The sequence below is a fragment of the Eptatretus burgeri genome, chromosome 16, assembly GCF_056783735.1.
Source record: "Eptatretus burgeri isolate ZD-2024b chromosome 16, Ebu_testis_v1, whole genome shotgun sequence".
Lineage (NCBI taxonomy): Eukaryota > Metazoa > Chordata > Myxini > Myxiniformes > Myxinidae > Eptatretus > Eptatretus burgeri.
Window position 1 is genome coordinate 18,448,351 of NC_140976.1, and position 23,488 is coordinate 18,471,838.

Genomic DNA, 23,488 nt, shown 5'->3' on the forward strand with positions numbered 1-23,488 from the left:
TTTGTTGGCATATACAGCGTGGTACAGAGCCGACTGACACATTTGGATATGCGATAATTGAAACACACGAGGCTTATGTTCAAAGGTTGCAATTTTATTATTTATGGTAGATCACATCAGGAAGGTGGCCTCCACCAGTTGCCGTGCATCGTCTTAGAAAAATGGTCCGACAACCCCAAAAGTTCCCACCCCACCCCTCGGACAGTAGGGCAGTCTGAAATGTGTCAGTCGGCTCTGCACCACCCTGTATATATGTGCATGTAAATTTAAAGAAGGTAAACTTACACAATACAATGTACTTGACGAATTAAAGTTATCACAGAATTGGTGGACGTTAAGTACGATTATTTCATCTGTATTGTATGCTCTCAACGCGGTCTCTCTCCTTATGATTTGTGAAACAGGAAAAACGATCACGGAGACTTCAAGTCAAATGAAGTTGTTGTTCTCCTCCTCCTCTTCCCTTTATTAGGGGTGATGTCCGATGGCATCAATCTTCTGCCTTGCCTTGACCACGATCCTCCTCCACCTCCCCCTGTCCTCAGCCAATTCTCTCCACTCTCCAACCATCCCCACCTTACGGATATCCCCACTCACACAATCTTCCCATCTTAACCACGGTCTACCTCTTTTCTTCCTTCCTTGCTCCCTCAATCTATCCGCTCTCTTTGCCATTCTCTCTTCCACCATCCGCACCAAGCGTCTTGCTCATTTCAGCCGGCATTTCACCAATCTCTACGTCAAACTCATCTGCACACCAATCTCCTCCCTCAGTTCATTCAAACTCCTTATAACCACCCTCTTCACTCAGGAAATCCTCCTGACCCAGTTCTTCTCACAAACTGGCAACCTCTGTTGTTGTCTCTCTTTCAGTGCCACTGTCTCCAGACCGTAAAGGTAGGCCGGCATGACACACATCATCAGAACCTTCCCTTTCGATTTTCGTGATATCTTTCTGTCTGCCATTACTCCTTCCATCCTCCTCCATACATTCGCACCCACCTGAATCCTCCTCCGCACATCTGCCTCGGAGTTACCATCCCCGGTCAAGACTGTGATTAAATAGATACAAAGATATTACAAGTTCCTGTTTAAAAATTAATAACGCACCTTCTCCAACCAACTATGCTACATCCCTGGCAATGATTGGAAGAAAAATCCTGATATTGGCTTATGGTTATAGTGGCTGGCTTATTATCTGAGGGTCTTGAGTTCAAGCCCCTATGGAACCACTGGAATTAACACGAGGTAGGTTGACTCAGCGTGTCATCCTTCCGAGATCGATAAAATGAGTGAGTACCAGCTTACTGGTAGTAGGGGCATTGCATCAACGGCACAGCCGTGCCCCCAGAAGACGACGCAGCCAAGCAGCCACAGACTGCAGACGAAATAAATAAATAAATTGTAAGACAAGGAAGCAAGTGAGCATGGTGGATCTCATCTATAAGTGGTTGGAACATGTGCAGCTCGTGGAGATTCAATGACGAGAAGACCACACAAGGCATTATAAACGAAAGTACGATCATTGTGTTCGATTTGTAAAGGGCACAGAACCCGCACGCACCTGCCCACATGACGAGAACAATGAAGATGATGATCAGGTCACCTGCCATCATTCTGGGCACAATCCGTTCGCTGCCACGAGCGCGAATATCACCTGCACAATGGCACGAGAAACTCCCTTAATGTATCATTGGAAGTCACGTGTGTGTGTGTGTGTGTGTGTGTGTGTGTGTGTGTGTGTGTGTGTGTGTGTGTGTGTGTGTGTGTGTGTGTGTGTGTTGTCTGTGGGTCACGTGACTGAGGGACCCCTGCTAAGAGAGAACAGCACATTCATTCATTCGGAAGGCAAATAACTGAGGAACAAATGATTTTTGCATCGAAGATGTGAATTGAAGTTTTTTATGGAATATATATATATATATATATATATATATATATATATATATATATATATATATATATATATATATATATATATATATATATATATATATATATATATATATATATATATATATATATATATATACCCAGGGTGCAGATAGACTCTCAAACCAAAAACAGGGAAATGTTGATAAAGGGGGCTTCTACTTATTTGGTACACAAAGCCAGGGACTTTTTGAATCTGCTTCCTCTCATTGCCATCATCTAGTTCCGTCAAGTCACGTCCGACTTCTGGTCACATTCATGATCAGATTTCTCCAAACATCCCTGTCCTGCACTGCTTTCCGAAGCTCGGGTCGAGACAGTTTGGTACTTGGTTGCAGCCTTCACCGCATCCATCGAGTGAATACGAGTTCCGCCTCTTATTCTTCCTCCATCAGCCTAACCCAGTCTGGTGACGTCACCGTAATTTTGTTTTCTGCATACATGATTTGTCCAAAGCATGAAAGTTTCTGTTTTAGCACTCTCACTTCCAATGTACATGGTGGTCTAAATTATTTAATAATTTATTCAAGCACTGATTTGTTTGTTCTTTTTGCAGTCCATGGAATTAGCATTCCTCTCAAACACCACATTTAAAAACTGACAACTTGCTTCCTTTATTTATTTTTCCCTGTCAATGACTCACATCCAGACATGACAACTGGAAACAACAGATTATTATTTATCAGCCTCCTCTTTGTTTGTTTTGTCACATCTTTGTCTTTCCAGATCTTTGTCAATCCAGACATTGCTCTTCTCCCCAATGTTAATCATCATTAATTTCTCCTCGACATTCTCCACTCACTTCAATATTAGAACCAGGAAGATGAAACTTTCCACCATTTCGATATGATTGTCTCCCGATCTGAACACATCCACCTTCTCAGTTGACAAGATTTTATTCTTTTTCAACTCTAAATAAAGAACAGCTTAAATTTCATTTTCCTTCTTCACTGTTTGCAGCAGTTTGATCAAGTCATCTTTACTTTCTGCCAACAGAGAGGTGTCATCAGGATTACTTAGACTGTTGATACATCTTCCTTCATTCCAGCCTCCAGCCTCAATGTCATCCAAGTTTGATTCCCTCATGATGTACTCACTAAACAAATTGATCAAGGGGAGAGAATACACCCCTGTCTGACCCCTCTGTTCTTCCTGTAGCTTCTTGTGTAGTATGCAATGCAGTACATGTTTCTTATCTGACCCAACAGGAGAATCGTAAAGACTTCTTGTAAAATGATTGGGTGTGATCTGCCTTCCATCGAGAGATTGTATTCCGGTCGAGTAGTGGAAAGGGCGAAAGCTATCATCCGAGAAGAGTTCCACCCAACGCACGACACTCTTGAACTTTTCCACTCGGGTAAACGTTATCGTTCCATCAACACCAACTCTAATCACAAGCACAACAGCTTTTACCCAACTACAATCTGCACCCTCAATGAGTCAGTCTAAACTTTTTGTGAGTATGGATATGGATATTTTAAACCATTCCATTCGTTTCATCATCAAAATGTTGTTTTAGGTCTCTCGACACTCATCACAATAAATATGTTTCTGATATATTTATTAATCAATGTCATTTTGAGCACTCACTGCCAAAGTACTTCTCATTGTGCATCACTTTTATATCACGATAAACTCATTATAACATTATTATCAAGTGCTCTGACATCTCCATTTCGCTCAACATAATCCACATCAATTAATGATCAACGCAATTGAATGCTTTGCAATAATCAATAAAACAGAGATACATCTTCTTTTGTATCCCCTTTTGCTTCTTCCAAGATCCAGGTCAGATTTGCGATTTGATCCCGATAATACACCCCTTAAATTAATAATCCATCCATCCATTGGGACCATACTCTGTGCAGAGCGTTGGTGATGCCGAAAAAGTCTTCTTGTGACTATTGGGTACAATCCTGGACAGGTCGCCAGTCTGACACACGACACCAGCAATCTGGCATTCATTTTGCCGACCTCGGAAGGATGACTGGCAGAGTCAACCGCACCTGTTATTAATTCAACAGCCGAGGGGGATTTGAACTCAGGATCCTTGGATCCCAAGCCCACCACCCTAACCATTAACACAAGACATAAATGAATAATCCCATCCTCCATTCCCATTGTTTCTATTTCCTCCCAACTTGCTTTACATCCAAACCTCCCTCCCCACACCGCAGCACCTCCTCCTTAGCCCAGACAACTCCCCCCTCTTCAATCTCCTTCTCCTTCTTCACTCAATCTTACTTTTTCGAATTTTAACCTGCTCATCCCTCATGCATGAATGTTATATGTAGACGGATATAAAGGACTGAAATGCAATCACATCTAATTTTGGAAAGCTGGTTAATTGGAACGTTTAACATCCATTAGAAAAGCAAGCCAACAGGAGAACAGCTCGAGATTATGGAGGTTCCTCATGCGATTTACTGCTTACAAGCAAACTCAGCAATGTGTGGGTCGAACAGATTGAAATCGAAACCTCAGGGGAACAGCAAGCAGAAAGTTATCCCTTGAAGGGAGTGGAGGGTGGGGTAGGGTGGGGTGGGGGTCAATAAAACTGGAAAAATTAAATGCTTGAAAAAATAAAATAAAAAACTTTTGGCATGTTCAATTGAAAGGAGATGTGTGTTCGAGGAGCTGTGTTGGAGCTGCCAATGAACTTAGTGGAAAATATTCCAATCAGTGAAATTATCAAATGAATTGGTTTGAAACAGAAACTTGAGAATATTTACTTGCGAGTTATATTTTCTACAAGCAGATACAACCCGTCGCTTTGCTGATGGGAATATTAAGGGAGGGAAGAAATGGGGAGGAAGAGAGAGGAAGGAGAGAAGGGAGGGGAGCGAGGAGGAGGGTGCAGGAGTCTGGGAGCTAGGAGTGGGTGAGGAAGGGGGAATGAGGAAGGGGGTGAGAGTGAGGACCGGGGGGGAGGAGAGCGACACCTCACCAAACGTCGCTATACACTCTGGGAGGGGGAGGATTGGGGATAGGGGGGGGGGAGAGGAAGGGGGAAGTGGGGAGGGGGAGGGGTTTTGAAGGATGTCAGCATGAGGGGAGTTGTTCTCAACTTGAGTTTGGTAGTGAGATTTGTGGAGAAAATGGTGGGGGTGGGGACATGGTGCAGGATTGAAATACATGGGAGACAGCACATTAAGACTACAGCATGCAGAGACCGCCCGGAGATTAACATGGGGGGTGGGGAGGAGAGGGGTTTGGGAGGAGGTAAGCACGAGGGGAGGAGGGAAGGCAGCATGATTGGAAAGGAGGCAGCGTGAGGGGAAAGGAATGCGGTGGTGTGAAGGGAAGGGAAGGCAGCATGAGGGGAAGGAAAAGCAGGGGGAGAGAAAGACGGTGGGGTGAGAGGGAAGGATAGGGCTGTGAGGAAGAGGGGTGGGAGACAGAGGGAAAGGGAGAGAGAAAGAGAGTGAGCGAAGGGGGGGGAGAGAGAGAGAGAGAGAGAGAGAGAGAGAGAGAGAGAGAGAGAGAGAGAGAGAGAGAGAGAGAGAGAGAGAGAGAGAGAGAGAGAGAGAGAGAGAGAGAGAGAGCGAGAGAGAGAGAGAGAGAGAGCGAGAGAGAGAGAGAGCGAGAGAGCGAGAGAGAGAGCGAGAGAGAGAGAGAGAGAGAGAGAGAGAGAGAGAGAGAGAGAGAGAGAGAGAGAGAGAGAGAGAGAGAGAGCGAGAGAGAGAGAGAGCGCGAGAGAGAGCGCGAGAGAGAGCGAGAGAGAGCGAGAGAGAGCGAGAGAGAGCGAGAGAGAGCGAGAGAGAGCGCGAGAGAGCGCGAGAGAGCGAGAGAGAGCGAGAGAGAGCGAGAGAGAGCGCGAGAGAGCGAGAGAGAGCGAGAGAGAGCGAGAGAGAGCGAGAGAGAGCGAGAGAGAGCGAGAGAGAGCGCGAGAGAGCGCGAGAGAGAGCGAGAGAGAGCGAGAGAGCGAGAGAGAGCGAGAGAGAGCGAGAGAGAGCGAGAGAGAGCGAGAGAGAGCGAGAGAGAGCGAGAGAGAGCGAGAGACGGAAAAGAGAGAGGAAGGGAGGGAGAAAGAGAGAGGAAGGGAGGGAGAAAGAGAGAGGAAGGGAGGGAGAAAGAGAGAGGAAGGGAGGGAGAAAGAGAGAGGAAGGGAGGGAGAAAGAGAGAGGAAGGGAGGGAGAAAGAGAGAGGAAGGGAGGGAGAAAGAGAGAGGAAGGGAGGGAGAGAAAGAGAGAGGAAGGGAGGGAGAAAGAGAGAGGAAGGGAGGAAGAAAGCGAGAGGAAGGGAGCGAGAAGGAGAGAGGAAGGGAGGGAGAGAAAGAGAGAGGAAGGGAGGGAGAGAAAGAGAGAGGAAGGGAGGGAGAGAAAGAGAGAGGAAGGGAGGGAGAGAAAGAGAAAGAGAAAGAGAGAAAGAGAGAAAGAAAGAAAGAAAGAGAGAAAGAAAGAAAGAGAGAAAGAAAGAAAGAGAGAAAGAAAGAAAGAAAGAAAGAGAGAAAGAGAGAAAGAGAGAAAGAGAGAAAGAGAGAAAGAGAGAAAGAGAGAAAGAGAGAAAGAGAGAAAGAGAGAAAGAGAGAAAGAGAGAAAGAGAGAAAGAGAGAAAGAGAGAAAAAGAGAAAGAGAAAGAGAAAGAGAAAGAGAGAAAAAGAGAAAGAGAGAAAGAGAGAAAGAGAGAAAGAGAGAAAGAGAGAAAGAGAGAAAAAGAAAGAGAAAGAGAGAGAGAGAGAGAAAAAGAAAGAGAAAGAGAGAGAGAGAGAGAGAGAGAGAGAGAGAGAGAGAGAGAGAGAGAGAGAGAGAGAGAGAGAGAGAGAGAGAGAGAGAGAGACGTAGAGGCTGAGAGAGGGAGAGGGTGAGTAAGGGGGAGAGAGAGAGAGGATGGGTTGAGGAGAGGGGTGGATTCCGGCAGATGTGATGTCCAGTTTAACGTCCATCTGAGACGGCACACACATTGAGGAATCACCCTGCCTGTGAACAAGGGGATAACAGATTATAGCTCGGTCGAGATTCAAATCCAGGCTCGACAGCATAGAGCGAGCACGCATACCTCTCGGCTATCCTGCTGTGATGTGGCGATTCATTGCTTTGTAACAACGGAAAACATTTTTTACTCATTGCAATCATCTAATTTATTTTGCCTTCCTAACCCAAGAGATGATGAGCATTCTAAGGAAACGGTTGAAGAAATTATTAAAAATGAAATGTTTAATTTTTTCTATAAATATATCTGCTGAAGTTCATCGATCCATTGGGACCATGCACTGTAAGAGCATTGGTGCTGCCTAAGCAGTCTCCTGGGCTATTGGGGACAATCCTGGACAGGTCACCACTCCAACGCAGGACACCAGCAAGTTGGTACTCATTTTGCCAACCTCAGAAGGATGACAGGCTGAGTCAACCCCACCTGGTATTAATTAAACAGCCAAGCAGGATTTGAACTCAGGAGCCTAGGATCCCAAGCCCACCACTCTTTGCTGAAGTGACAGGTTGTATAATGAAAGAAGATCATACAAAAAGGGGAAATGTGGTGTAAAATAAAATTGCACATTTTCAGCTGGCAAGCCACCGCCTGTCGCACCACCCGAGGCATTGCATGGCCAAATGCAGGTGAGTGGGCCCTGAACTTTGTACAAGTTGATTGATATGTTCAGTGAGAGTGCGAATATTGTAGAACGCTCACCAAGTGGCATAAGCACTAACGCAAGCACACCAATGAAACAGTTCGTAAGGAACGGCTGGCTTGGTAAATAATTAGCAATCGCCGATCGGTCAAATAAACACCATGCACTTGGAGATGCCTGGAATGTCAAGCAATGTACGAATTGGACAAATAAACACTTTTTAGCAGTCAGAACTGCTTCTGAAGTCAACACAGAAGTTTAAATTTTGAAATTCAGCTCCGATTAAGAGATTCTCCAGGTTATGGCATGTGCAGAAATGAAATAAAGCCACGAACACTGGTATCTCCGGGCATTTACAAGCATTGTAATGTATCCAGCAATTTCTAGGTATGATGATCAAGCATTCGATGACATGAGTGAGGAAAGTGGGAAAAAAAAAAAACTTTGTCATAAATACACCATTGTGGCCTGTTCCATGTCAAAGCATTGTTGAGCAGGCCAACAAAATGGCAAATTAAGACACCAGCAAGGGGCAGTGAGGTGACCACGGATAAGCCTTGATAAAGGATAATTAAATAAGGCTGTTAATTATCATCTTCAAAAGGGGTGTTTACATTAACCCAAACACACAGTTTTCAGTCATTCACGACCTTGGAGTTCCTTTCGCATGCATGAAAAGTTGGGGGCCACTCGGTTTCATGGCCACTAGGTTTTGGAGTTATGGAGGAGAAAGACAAACTAACGGATGGCCTGACAGACAGCCTGACACACACACACTGACATTTATTAGTTTAGATAGGCTCCTCCTCCTCCGTCGTGTGCAGCACAAGGCTGCAGGTAGCCTCATTGGCTTGGGGCATGGCTCTGCCTCTGATGCAATGCCCCTGTTACCCTGTTACCCAAACACTGATACTCATTTTGCCAACCTCAGAAGTATGACAGGCTGAGTCAAACCTATCTGGTGTTAAATCTTCAGCCTGACAAGGGCTTAAACTCAAGACTCTAGGATCTTTAGCTAGCCACCTTAACTGTTAAGCCAATACGAGGCCTTCTTCCTCTGAGCTGTATTTAGAGGATGGGCATGAGCCATGTTTTATTTATTTTTTCATAATTTTCTTTATTCGTTTTTTTTTTTCATAATTCTCTTTCTTCATTCTAATTCTGGCTTTTTCTTCTCTTTCATCACTTTTATGCTATATTATTCTATTTTATTATCTATCTCTCCAAGGAGAAGTGAATTCTTGCAGAAAATTTTTCTGTCTCACTTGGCTGCGCCTGGATGGGTTTGAGGGTTGTGGAGTAGCGGCTGAAACCTGAATCCTATCCAGGTTTCTCCTGATGACTCCACCTTTCCTCTTAACTTCTTCGGGTTCCTTCTTGGTCTTCTGTTTCATTACAACTAGCAAAGGCACCCGGCGTTGCCAGGCAATGCCAGCACACGATCCTCCATCGGGACCGTCACCCCATCCCCTCTCCTCCCTCCTCCCACACCACGCTCCAACCTCCGGACTCCCTCCCCATCCATTCCCCTCCCAACCCACCCCTCCAGACTCCCTCCCCATCCATTCCCCTCCCTCCTCTCACCTCCTCCTATGCCTTCCTACCCCACTCCCCTCACCCCTCCCTCCTCCACCCTTCCCCTCCCACCTCTAAAGGGGTCTAAAGGGTCTTAGAGGTATTTGGTGTCTAAAGGGTCTTAAAGAGTCTTGGGGTCTTCTGAGTATTAATGGTCTTTGGGGTCTTCATGGTGTTTGAGGTGTTATGGGTCTTCAGAGTCCAAAGAGTCCTCAACGGTCTTAAGGGTCTTATAGGTCTTTGGGGTCTCAATTGTCATAGGGGTCCTAGAGGGTGTTATTGCTATTCGGGGTCTTTAAAGACAGGTGGTGGATGAAAATACCGTGAGGACAATTCTCAGGTCGACTTGGTCTGTATGCCAAATTTGGTGGTTATTGGCCCAGTGGTGTTTGCAAAAAATGTGAGCATACAGATAGACGGACAACAAATTTAATTCATGAGATTGCAGTGTAATCATTTTCGAATCTTGGAGTATCATAATTTTGCAATGCTTAAAAACAATGGACACACACACACACACACACACACACACACACACACACACACACACACACACACACACACACACACACACACACACACACACACACACACACACCGTTTGTTCATCTCAATGACTGATTGAATGGTAGCAACCAATCCCAGTGAGGAAACTTAACATTTAAAGGACTAGTACGTGCCCGTAAAAAAAAAAAATAATAATATAAAAAAAATTAATAAACAAATATTCAAACCGCGAGCAACAAACAACAACCACACAGGACGTTTCTTCGCTCTCGCATGCTCGTACGTGCGTGTCCCGGAAGTTCGCACATTATTCTCAGTCACGATTATTCGCAATTTAGTTTTAATACCCAATTATTCAATTAGCGCCAACGTATTTTACCTTTTCGCAATGTCGTGGCAAGGAAAAACAAAAAGAGAAGAGAAGAGAGAGAAAAATATTTACTTCCTGGTTCGGAGCATACCTGCACTCTGATGTTACCGAAATTTATACACCGTCTAATGTGAAAATGATCATAACTTGGGGCATTGTGTTTATCTATAAATGCGCATAAGAAATCGAGAAATTATTAGAATACACGAAGTCATCACTATCCGGAAGTCCGTACGTTGTAACCCGTAATGGGGAATGCGGCTGAGCTTTTGTTCCCCATCGGCCACGCCCACGCAACAACGTGTCTTGTCATTGGTTTGGTAAATAAATGGCCATAACTTGGGAACCACTTGTCCGATTAATATCAAACCTTGAAAAGGCACATCCTCAGGTCCCCAGCAATATATCTGGCAAGTTTCAATTAGATCGGACCAGTGGTTGTCGAGAAACAGCGGACACACACACACACACACACACACACACACACACACACACACACACACACACACACACACACACACACACACACACACACACACACACACACACACACACACACACACACACACACACACACACACACACACACACACACACACACACACATACACACACACACACACACACACACACACACACACACACACACACACACACACACACACACACACACAGCTGGAATTATAGATAGATTATTTCTGAGATTATTTCTGATTCTTACAAATCATATTATTTCTGCAATACTTTTTCATGACCCGCACTGCATGGTGTTGGCTTAGTGGTTAGGGTGGTGGCTTGGGATCTTAGGGTCCTGAGTTCAAGCCCCGTTGGCCACTGAATTAATACACCAGGGGGTTGACTCAGCCTGTCATCCTTCGAAGTCGGCGAAATGAGTACCAGAAACGATATTTCTGCAAGAATACCAGTGTGTTTCAAGGTTGTTGAGGGGCACTGCATCAGCGACACAGTGACGCCTCCAATAATTGATTGCTGCCGTCCGCAAGAAGAATAATAAGAAGATTACCCTCACAGAAGGAAAGATTATTTCATTTGGGTCCGTTTGTTGGTTTGTCTGTTTGTCTGTATTTTTGTCCACACAGAACTTCGTGTTTTTCTCCACAACTGCTTGTCGTATTGAGGCGAAATTTTCACCATTGATGCGACTTCTCATATAAAATGTTTCAATTATAATTATGACGTCATAGGTCATGTGGTGTGGCAGCCATATTGGAAAAACGGGAAAACTTTGAACCCCTGTATCTCTGAAACCACACCAAGGAAAACCAGAGAGTTGATGTCAAAGCCACCCAATGCTCGCCTGTTTATACATTTATCGTTTTTAAAAGACAAGTCTAATAATATTTTTTTTATAAAGCATTGCAGTGAAGTCTGATTTAAATAATTTTAAAGCAATATATGTATTTGTATATTGTAATCGGTAAAAAAAAGTGTGGTAGATAAAAACATTAGAAAGGAAATAACTTGCACCAAAAACTTTAACATTTTCACGTTAACGCTGACGCTCACCCCGGGGGTATCGCTATAGCTCTATGTTCTTCGAACAGGCGAGCTAACAATGAAACTTGGCACACGGCAAGTACTCCACATGGGGAATGTGATTTTTTTTATATCACAGGTGCCTTCGTTATGACGTCATAATTGCAAATGTAGAATGCCACATCCGATCAGTAAGAAAATTTTTCCAAAAAAAGGTCCATAATTTTTGATGACGTCATCGGTCACGTGATTCGGCAGCCATATTGTTAAAAAAAATTCAAAAATCTTATTCTCCGAAATGGCTGAACACATCGAGGTGAAACTTTCCACACGTGGCTGCCTTTCCATGAGGAACAAAATGTTTCCACATATTATGTCAAAGGTCACATGGTTTGGCAGCCATGTTGAATTTACCCAAAAACATATAAAAATCTTCTCCAGAACAACTGGACAGATCGAGGGGAAACTTCACACAAATGTTCCCCAAGGCATGCGTTTACAAGGTTGTTGAGGAATAATTGATGTCACATAGTTTGGCAGCCATATTGGATTAAAGAAAATATTAAATAATGTTTTCTCTGGAACCGCTTCATCAATCGACGTGAAACTTCACAATTGTGATTGAGTGGTGATGGGGAATACATGTTTTAAATGTCAACTTTAAATGTCAACAACTTTTTTTTTTTTTTTTTTTTTTTTTTTTACACTTCCATGACCTAATCTGTTGAACTCTCATATATTAATATTAACAACAAAAATATATATATATATATACCCAACAACAACACGCTCACCTTCTCCCGATTCTGCTCCTTCTTCTTCCTCTTAACTTCCTCCTCGTCTTCTTCCTCGATTTTTTTTTTTTTTTTTTTTTTTTTTTTATTTTTTTATTTTTTTTTTATTTAACACTTCCATGACCTAATCTGTTGAACTCTCTCATACATTATTTTTAACTACAAAAACGATCTTATAATGCTTCATCTTCCTCTCTCACACATGTGGTACTCTTTACTGTTTCACAATGCACTACTCTTCTGCTATTTTAACAGACTGCTCTCATTTCGACCTCTCCTTCATTCCTTGCCTAAAAAAATCCAACTATTACAGTGCTTCTTCTCTCCATGCTCTGAATTCGCCTTCATTGCATCCATCAAAAATTGTGTTAAATCGCATCTCTGACCTAAAACTTTTAAAAACCACAGTTTGCCATGGATGCTCGCTTTCCATCAAACATTCGTTTTTTCCAACTTCAGTGCCAACTCACCCCCCTCACCCCTCACTCTCACTCTCAAAGCAACCATCCCACTCTTCTCCCTCCAAGCCCCCTCTCACCTCTCTCAAAAATCCCCCCTCACCTTTCTCCCACCTTTCATCCCCCTCACTCTTCCTTCTCAAAGTTGCCCCCCTCTCATCCACCAACCTGCCTCCCTCCACTGCCCTCTCACCTCCATCTCTTCACTCCACCTCCTCAAATCCTCAACTGCCTTCTTCCTTGTCTCTTGTCCCCCTCTCCCCCAGCACCACAGAGCCTTTTCTCCTCCTCATTCGGCCCCCTCCCCTCGCTGTTCTGCAATACACCACACTCCTTCAGCAACCCTCCTTACCTGCCCCCCTCATCCCTTGTCCTACCCTCCCCCTCCCCCTCCACCTCCTGCACCCAAAGCCTCCTCCCCTTCCTCTTCATTAAAAGTGTGGACCTCAAATATCGGGGCCTTCGCTCAAACCTTTCAGATCTTTCCAGACAGGTTGCCACTGACAAACCAGACATTATCTGCCTAACAGAAACTTTCTTCTCCCAAGACGTGTCTGACTCCCAAGTATCTCTCCCTGGCTACTCCCTCTTACGGTATGACAGACCTGAGCCTCGTCCTGGTGGAGGTGTTGCTCTCTTCATCAAAGACTATTCCTCACTCTCCATGCACTGCTCTCACTCCCCCACACCCCCAGGAATACCTCTGGCTTCGGCTTCCTCTTCACTCCCACCTCATGTTTATATGTGTACTGTACCGTCCACTGAACAGTGATGACTCCATCTACACCTCACTATCCGAAAATATGGACCATCTTCTATATTCTCATCCAAACTCTCTCTTCCTCTTATGTGGTGACTTCAATTGTCATCACGCCAGTTGGCTCGGTGTGGGTACCTCTCTCACCTGCCATGGCACCTCAGCAAAAGCTTTCTGCGACTCATTGGGACTGACTCAATCGGTCAACTTCCCGACCCGGATCTCAACCAATGGTACTCCATCTCTTCTGGATCTGATTTTGACAAATTTCCCTGACAATATCTGCTGCTCTTCCTTCGCTCCAATTGGTTCTTCTGACCACGTCCTTGTCAAAGTGGACATCTCTCTGGCTGTTATCAGAGAACCACCTCACCGCCGTCGAGTCTGGCATTTCACTCAAGCCGACTGGCAGGGTCTCCGAGCAGCCATCAAACTTACAAACTGGTCTCCTATCACTACTTTCTCAAACATCAACTCATCCTGGGAATTCTTTCAAAGAAACTTGCTCTCCCTCATGCACAGATTTATCCCCTCTCGTGTTCAGTTGTCTTACCCTTCCTCCCGCCCTTGGTTTACTGAAGCTTGTGGTGAGGCAGTTGTCCTGAAACAACTTGCCTTTGCCTCATGGAAAGCAAACCCAACTGAGGGCAATCTCAGTTCTTTCCACAAAGCTCGAAACAAGTGTGTATCTACCCTCAGGAGAGCCAGAAAACAACATCTTTCTCATCTCAAGTCTGAACTCTCAAACCTCTGTCCCTCCTCAAAATCCTGGTGGCGTTTAATCAAATCTGTTTCTGGTGTATGTTCCCCCTCCATCCCCTCCCTTACCTCAAATGGCCGCACTGCTGATTCCACACGTGATAAAGCTGAATGTCTAAACTCGGTGTTTGCAGCTAAATCTTGTGTCCTAAACCCATCACTATCTCTACCCACTTTACCCAGTCGCACCCAACTGTCCCTGGACTCTGTATCCTTTTCTCCTGACAAGGTGGAGAGCTTGCTTTCAAACCTCGAGTCAGATTCTGCAACCGGTCCAGACGGCATCAGCCCACGTGTCCTCAAAGCCTGCTCTTCTGCTCTTGCTCACACTCTCTCTGTTCTATTCACCCTCTCATTTGCCCAAGGTCATCTGCCATCTGCTTGGAAATCTGCTAACATCACTGCCCTGCATAAAAAAGGTGCAAAAACAGATCCCTGTAACTACAGACCAATCAGCCTTCTCCCAATCATCAGCAAGGTGATGGAATCCATCATCGCCTCAGATATGAAATCCTTCCTCTTCTCCAATGGCTTGATTTCCAATCATCAATTTGGTTTCAGACCAGGTCACACTACCCTGGATATGCTGCTTCTGCTCTCCCATCAATGGATGGAGGTCCTCAATGCCAGACAGGAAATCCGAGCCGTATCCCTGGACATATCACGTGCTTTTGACACAGTCTGGCACCCTGCCCTACTCACCAAACTCTCTTCCCATGGTATTCAAAGCCATCTCCACTCATGGCTCGCAGACTTCCTCTCCTGTCGCAGTCAACGTGTGGCTCTAAATGGAGTTCTTTCATCCCCTCTTCCTGTGCAGGCTGGAGTTCCTCAAGGTAGCGTTCTGGGCCCTGTTCTTTTTCTGGTTTTCATCAATGATCTCTCGGACTCTCTGGAAAATCCTCTATTTCGCTTTGCCGACGACTCCACCCTCTGCCGTACCATCTGTCATCCCTCAGACCGGCAAGCAGCAGCTTCTTCACTCACTGCAGATCTGGATAAAATCACAAACTGGTCCAACACGTGGAACATGTCTTTCAATCCAGACAAATCTCACACTCTCACTATGTCTCTTCGAAAGGACCGTTTACAAAACCCCCCCATCCACTTTCTCAACAATCCTCTGGAAGAAGTCCTTTTTTTTCAAGCTTCTAGGTCTCACTATCTGCCATGACCTTTCCTGGGAAAGTCACATTTCCAACCTCGCCTCAAAAGCCAGTCGCCGACTGGGAATCCTCCATCGTGCTAAGTCCTTCCTCGGCCCTCTTGAGCTCCTGACCACTTACAAAGCTTTTCTCCGTAGCCTGATGGAGTACTGCTCTCCCCTCTGGGCTGGTGCTCCTGCCTCCCACCTTTCTCGGCTTCACGCTGTCGAAACCAGGGCATTTAAGATCATCGGCATCTCCCGCAATGAAGCTGAGTCTTTGGGCCTCTCACTCAATCACCGCAGGTTGGTCGGTGGTCTTTCTGTCTTCTACCGACTCCTCTCCAGCCTTGCCCCCCCCTGCTCTCTCTGCGATTTGTCCCCACCACATTTCCACAGGGCGCTCAAGGTCCGCCAACAACCCCCTTCTGGTAAAACTACCAAAATCACGAATCACTGCTCATCTTCACTCTTTCATTCCACTTTTTTCCCGTCTTTGGAATAAACTTCCTCACTCTATTCTTTCCCATTCTTCCCTCCAGGCTTTCAAAACAGTTGTTCACCACCACCTCTTATCTTCCCCCATCCAAATCCTCGATCTTTTCTACCCCCGATAATCCACCCAAGCCCACTTCCTTCATTTCTCCTGCTTTCCTTCCTGAAAGTCCCTGAAATGTCCATCTTCTCTTCGCCATTTTCCCCATCCCATCCCCATCCCTCTCCCTTCCACAGTTCACCTAATGTGTCTGTTCCCCACTGTTTTGTCCCTTCCACTCCCGCCCCTCTTGTCTCATGCCTCCTTGCTGTGAGTTGTGTGTTCGCTCTCATACGAGCCTCGACCAAGGTATACAAAAAAAAAAAATAAAAAAAAATAAAAAAAAAAACTTGATCGGACACATGGTCTGGCAGCCAGAATTATCAATTTTTTTGATCTGGGATTTTTTTTTCTTGAATAAGGCTCACTTGGCTGTGCCTGGATGTGTTTGATACCTGGTCATCACTGCCAGCAGTGATAAATGGGCAATTATAATTATGTCTCTTATTAATTATGTAACACACCAGTACAAAAACGCCACACAAAATACACTACACAAAACAAGTCCTGGCGAGGGTCTGCAATCTCTGATTGCTCTTTATTTATTGTGAACCCTGTTTTAATACTAAAACTCCAAATAGTTATTGTGCAGGCCGAAAGTGAGAGCTTCAGTAGTTTGTATATGATTGACTAATTTCCTGACCATCTAGATCATTAGCTGGGCTGTGTTTTAGCTTGAAGTTTTGACCCTTTCTTTCAAAACCTCTCCAAACATGTGTCCAGAACACTGGTCGCAGGTTGACATCAGTAAGTCCACAACCACAATTGTGTCCAAAGTCACAACACTCAGACAATACAATCTCACTTTTATAACTCTCTGCCACGAGAGAGTGACAATGTCACACACATACACACGCACACACGCACACACGCACACACGCACGCGCACACACACTTCTTTAACCCTTTCCCTGTGTCCATTATTCGTACATCTCTTTAAAAAAAAATCATGATATTTGCACAGAGTTGGTTGATTAACCCGAGAATGCTGCAGTAAGGAATGCTACGAGGTCCATCACATGTATAACACCCACATGTCATTCGTTTATTCTGTCCATTTTCATTCACTTTCACATCGCATTTCAATTCCATTTCACAGACTTAAAACCCAGGTGTCACCTCATTTCATGTTATATTCAGTTTTCTTTGGCAACACTGGCATCCCACAGAGCACATATTTTCCATTATAACCAGGAAGGACAGACAGCCTGATTAACTAGCCTCCCAAAGATGATGTGTTTCAATGCCCAACAAGCCACGCTGGCACCGTGACTGAAAATCAGATTGGACTCCTCTGGGGATTAGTGGAGTCACGGATGCAGGCTGAGAGGTGAGAATGTTCACCATGAGTTACAACCTGTCCCTCCATTAGTACAGGAGAGAAAAAAAAATACACTGCATGGAAGACATTACTCAAGCCATACTTCGTCAGCCAACACCAATCTATTCGACCATCGTTGTGCGTAATGGAGTTTCAACACGATTGCTGTTTTGTACACTTTTTGGCACCGCGCTTTATCGACATGTCAGACGACATGAATACGAGCACATAGGGCCTGGGAGGATGTGAGAAGAATACAATGGAATGAATCTTAGCCATCAGCAGGACTTTTCTATTTGCTCTCGCATTCAATTTAATCAGGCCTGGGCGCAGTCCCCGCTTTCACCCATCGCTGCCCAATGACCTCTATCAGATTGCGAGCGTGCTCATCACGTTTCTTGCACATAAGATCACTTGCTCTTATCTCAAGAAGTTCACATGTTTCATGGCAACTCACCAAATGCATTCTGAGAAGCTGCATGATGACCTGAAAAGAAAAAAAAAACAAACAGAAATACAATATGAAAGTTCAGAAGAAAAAAAAAGAAAAAACACCAAAGACAGCGAAACATAAAACTAAGAAGGACACTTTAGCATAAGTGGTGCTTTTGGGATGGAAAGTGCTTTCGTAAAAATTTAGAGTACTTTCGAGTGATTCATGTGGAAAGTCTGGCAGCCATGATTGTGTACTATATTAAGTTGTGAACTCCTTGCACAATGTACACAAATGTACAACTTTTTGTGAACCTCGATGATATTGTAATAATTAATTATATTATGAGCTGGCAGGAGAACCTGCAGGTATGCGCACCTGCTTCTGAGCTGTCTAAGCCTGTATTCCAACCCAGCTATAAACTGTCATACCGGGTGTCACATGGAGGGCGATATGCCAATGTGTGCCCCGTCTCTCACAAGGGAATATGTTAACCCAGCTGTCCATTCTACAAGCATTAGTTAAAAAAAAAAAATTCCACATTGTGGTGGCATGACTTTATGCTTTCAACTGGCTATGAATAACGGTGCATCACCACTGATACCGAGTAAGGGGGCACCACTGATGCAAAACCCACAATACCAGTTCAATGGCTCGCCTTATGCCGACCTCAGAAGGATGACAGGCTAAGTCAACCCACCTGGTGTTATTTCAACCACACGATAAGGGCTCAAACTCAAGACCATAACATCTCTTGCCAGCCACCTTAACCATTAAGCCAGCACCAGGATTCCCCCTTGTGAGATTACAGAATTTGTGCAAACCTCTCCATGAACCACAGCTATAACACTGTAATATATATATATATATATATATATATATATATATATATATATATATATATATATATATATATATATATATATATATATATATATATATATATATATATATATATATATATATATATATATATATATATATATATATATATATACACTGGGCGGCTGGCTGGGGCAAGGCCTGTGGGCGGTGTTTAGGTACGGCACAAAGCAGCATTGCTGTGCTGAGAATCAACTTTATTGACTCCCATAGTTCCGATTGACAAGAGCTGTTCGTTATTTTATGCATTTAATATTAAAAATTTTATTAAGAGAACGAGGCTCATGGAAGAGCTGACTGTGAGCAGATGCGTTGTGAGATTAAAGTTTCTCCAGAACTTTATTGCCACACCTTGAGTGGAAAAGAGACACTGAATGTAAGCTCATGATTTAATCCCATGTAACCATATGTGTTTGTCAATTGTCTGCGAATGTCCTTGCAATTTCCATATAAGAACACTGTCTGGCAATATCTTTGCTCCCTCGTGAGATGTAATGATATTCATCCACCCATGTCATGATATCCCTTCATTTACTGTAAAGCATTTGCATCATGATGCAAACAACGTCCTTCTCCATTTTTATGAAACACGAGCAGGGTTACCCGGCGTTGCCCGGGTTGGGGTTGGGGTGGGGGGTATTGAGAAGTGGGAGAAGCAGGATAGCCAGCAGGGCTGAGAATGGGGCAGGTGGATCAGGGTCAGGAGAACCGATGGGGTGGGGGAAACTGTCAGGAGCAGGAGAGCCAGAACACCAGTGGGTAAAGGGGTCTTAAGGGTCTTGGGATCTTAAGTGTCTTTGAGGTCTTCAAGGTCTTAAGATTTTACAGGTCATTTGGAGTGTTAAGGATCTTTGAGGTTTTAAAGGGTCTTTGGGATTTTACAGTCCTGAAGGGTCTTCGAAGTCTGAAGGGTGTTTGGGGTCTTAAGGGTCTTCGAGGTCTTCTGCGCATGAGGGGTCTAAGAGGTCTTAGGGGTCTTCGGGCTCTCAAGAGCCTTAGGGATCTTAACCGTCTTTGGGGTCCAAAGGGTCTTTGGGGTCCAAAGGGTCTTTGGGGTACTCGGGGTTTTAAAATGTCTCATTTGTGTTTGGGAAATTCAATATACTTAAGGGTCTTACGGGTCTTTTTGTCTTCAGGGTCTTAACTCCCAAGCATGCAAAAAGTCTTCTCTCAAGTATGCATTGTAAACTCTCAAGCATGTACAAAAAAGGTCTTATGGTTCTTCGGGTCTTTAAAGGCTTGGGTGATGGATGAAAATACCCTTAAGACAATCAACGGATTGGACTTGGGCTGTGTGCCAAATTTGGTGGTTGTCGGTCCAGCGGTCCTTGCAAAAAACGGGAACAGACAGACAGACATCAGATGAATCTTATTTATTAGATGTTGCAACGTTATCATTGATTTTGTTAATTATTATCTCCACCAAAGGTGAAGGAGGTGATGTTTTCACCCCTTTCTGTCTGTCTGTGTCCAGGATATCTCAAAAAGTTGTGGACGGATCTGGATGAAATTTTGTGGACACGTGTGACAAGGAAGAATTGATTCAAAATTGAACCAAAATTGGTGAAGATCCGAATCCGGATCCGACTACTGGAATTTTTAAGTGATTCTTCACCATTGAAAGAAAGGGGCAAAAACGATATATAGCACGATATCTCAAAAAGTTTTGGACGGATTTGGATAAAACTTAGTGGACAGATTGGGTGTGCGGCAAGGACAAATTCTTTCAATTATGGTGAAGATCCCAATCTGGATCCGACTACTAGAATTATTTCATTTTTATAGTGATTCTTCACCTTTGAGAGATGGGGCCAAAAACGATATATTACTGTATAGCATGATATTTCAAAAATGCACTGGGCCCGATATGTTCTCGTGGATCAGGCATTATGTGGTGGAAGTATGCGCTCGACCAAGTGCCCTTCTAGTTTTACAATCGGAATACCATGCTATGGTTGGACGTACTAAGCTGCTTCATATTCTTTAACATGATGTGCGTTTAAAACATGGGAATTCCAACGGATTTTTGTTGTATAGTCGAGTCTTAAAGGGTCTCCAGGATCTACAGAGTCTAAGGGATCTTCGGGTCTTTTGGGTCCTCTGGGACTTTTGCATCTTCTGTGTCCTCAGGAACATTTGGGACCTCAGGAACCTTTTGGGACTTTTGGGTCCTTGGTGATTTTTGGGGACCTTTGGGTCCTTGGTCAGGTCAGGTGACGTCAGGTCAGGTTCGATCTGTGACCTGCTACAGGTACCATGTAAACCTGTACTAACCTGTTCCATGGTCGGGTTGTCGGCGACTAAACCGTCTCCCCCACCAGGTTTTCTGGTGAGGAGGGTGTTTGGATATGGACACCCAGCAGGATTAAAAACAAAACCTGTCAAAGGGCGGAGGAGCTCCTTGTGAGCCAACGGCCATCAATATCTAGTGCCCAACTGTGTCTGCGGACGTCCTCCTGCAGTTGGGTTACTTCTTATTAGGAGGTTGGCGGCAGCATTTGCACTCCGGCCACCGTAAAACCCTTCATTCCGCAAAACGCAAAAACGCAAAAAAATCTGAAAACCCACTCCGTGGGAGTACCTCCTGTGCAGCTTCCTTTTGCAGGGCAGCTCACCGGATGACGGGATTGGGACAAAGCCTTCGGGACCCCCAATCTTTGAGAGGAGGGAAACCACGGGGTAACATCCCTGGGTCAGATTGCGGGAGAGTGTGTCGGAGTGGTGCTGAGGTGTCGTCCACCAGATGGCGGTCTCCTTGGGTTAACCTGAGGCGGTCCCTTCGGGTGGGTGCCTGGAATGTCCTATCCCTAAGAGAGGATGATCACCTGTCTCTGTTATCACCTGAGCTCAAGCGTTTGGACATCGGGATTGCAGCTCTCTCTGAGGTTCGGAGACCGGATTGCGGCGAGATAATGGTGGGTGGTTACACCTACGATTGGTCTGGTCGCTCTGATGGTTACCATACCAAAGGAGTTGCTGTAGCTGTGTCCAATAAGCTGACCCCAATGATAATTGAGGTAACACCGGTCAACGAGCGTATTATGAGATTAAGGATTCGCCACTCCTTAGGTGTCATTTCCCTGGTCTCTATTTATGCTCCGACTGAGGCGAGTGATCTCACCGTGAAGGATGCATTCTACGCCACACTCGAGTCTGTGGTTGATCAGTGCCCCAGACGAGATACACTTCTAGTCTTGGGGGATTTCAATGCATCGACTGGAACTGATAGGGATGGTTATGAGCTGTGTGTTGTTCCCCATGGGTCAGGAACTATGAACCAGAATAGCACTAAGTTCCTTGACTTTGCAAGAAGTCATGGACTTAGGGTGGCTGGTTCATGGTTTCAGCGCCCACAAGCTCATCGCTGGACTTGGTATTCCAACACTGAAGGTGTGGCAAAGGAGATTGACCATGTCCTCATTGACGGTCGCTGGAGGATGATCCAGAACTGCAGGGTCTACCGGAGTGCTCAGTTCCTCAATACTGACCACAGGCTTGTTGTAGCAACTCTAAAGCTGCACCTTAAATCCTGGAGAATGGTACCATCCCAGCCTAGGCTGGATGTTGCCAAGCTCAGGGATGAGAGAGTAGCTAAGGAGTTTGTGAACAGGCTGAGTGGACACTTGGGGGGTCTGGGTGCTTTGGGGGGTCCTGAAGAGTTGTGGAGCACCTTCAAGACCACCATCCTTGATGTTGCCGGTGGATGCCTTGGAGTTCACCGCAGGGCAAAGAAGAATTTTGTCTCTCAAGGGACACTGGATACCATTGACCAGAGTCGCAGGGCCAGGCTGAATGGCAGAGCTGAGCTGTTCAGGGAGCTGAGGCGTAAAACTGTACGTGCACTGAGGGTGGACAAGGAGGCCTATGTGCGAGGAATCTGTGAGGGGGTAGAGCATCACCTGTGGACAGGTGATTCTCGTCCCGCTTACAGGGGAATTCGCGCATTACGTTCATCCAAGCCCATCCCTCGGAGCACTGCAGTTCGAGCAGAGAGTGGTAGGCTCTTGACAGAGGAGTCTGAAGTGAAGGCCCGCTGGGCCGGTTACTTTGAGCGGTTGTACCAGGCTGATCCCCCAGCTGTCGAGTTGGACGTCAAGGGTGTTACAATCCCTGTTGCTGACCCTCGAATCAACTGTGGTCCACCATCGCTTGTGGAAATACGGGCTGCGGTGAACCAGTTGAAACGGGGCAAAGCTCCAGGGATCTGTGGCATCCATGCTGAACTCCTCAAGGCTGGTGGAAATGCTGCACTCGTGTCGTTGCATGCAGTTTTGTGCTCTGCCTGGAACACAGGCATCATCCCAACTGACTGGAAGAGGGGCCTTGTTGTTCCTCTCTGGAAAGGGAAGGGTGATCGCCAAGACTGCAACAACTACCGAGGGGTGACGCTGCTCTCAGTGCCGGGCAAGGTCTTTGCTCGGATAATTCTAGATAGGGTTCGCCACCATCTGCTTGAGCAACAGCGTCCAGAGCAGTCAGACTTTACACCAAAGAGGTCAACGATTGACCGTATCCTTGCACTTCATGTCCTCACCGAACGCAGACGAGAGTTTCGGAAGGGGCTGCTTGCAGCCTATGTTAATCTCTGTAAAGCGTTCGATTCAGTGAATCGGGATGTCCTCTGGAGGATTCTTGGTCTTCGTGGGGTGCCACCGAAACTGATCGATCTGATGTCTGAACTCTACTCTGGTACTGAGAGTGCTGTGAAGTGTGGTGGTGCCATCTCTGACTTATTTCCAGTTGTTACTGGAGTTCGTCAGGGATGTGTACTTGCCCCCACACTTTTCAGCACTTGTATGGACTGGATTTTTGGGAGGATGTCGGAGAGATCAAGTTGCGGTGCATCGTTTGGCAATGTCAAGATCTCGGACCTTGACTTTGCAGATGAT

General features: G+C 45.2%; 1 protein-coding gene across 8 annotated transcripts in view; it reads right to left on the minus strand.

The window, feature by feature from the left end:
• LOC147010630 (fibronectin type III domain-containing protein 5b-like) overlaps positions 1 to 23,488 on the minus strand; it is an 89,337-nt gene that overhangs the window by 33,974 nt on the left and 31,875 nt on the right. For 5 of the 8 annotated variants that reach the window (XM_085860591.1, XM_085860593.1, XM_085860588.1 and 2 more), the window contains 2 exons: positions 17,742 to 17,771; positions 1,565 to 1,657 (listed from right to left, as the gene is read on the minus strand). In XM_085860591.1, coding sequence (XP_085716717.1) covers positions 1,565 to 1,657; positions 17,742 to 17,771 — 123 coding nt within the window. Of the gene's footprint in view, positions 1 to 1,564; positions 1,658 to 16,935; positions 17,520 to 17,741; positions 17,772 to 23,488 lie in introns of those variants that run through there. The other 3 variants (XM_085860594.1, XM_085860590.1, XM_085860595.1) reach the window with 2 other exon arrangements.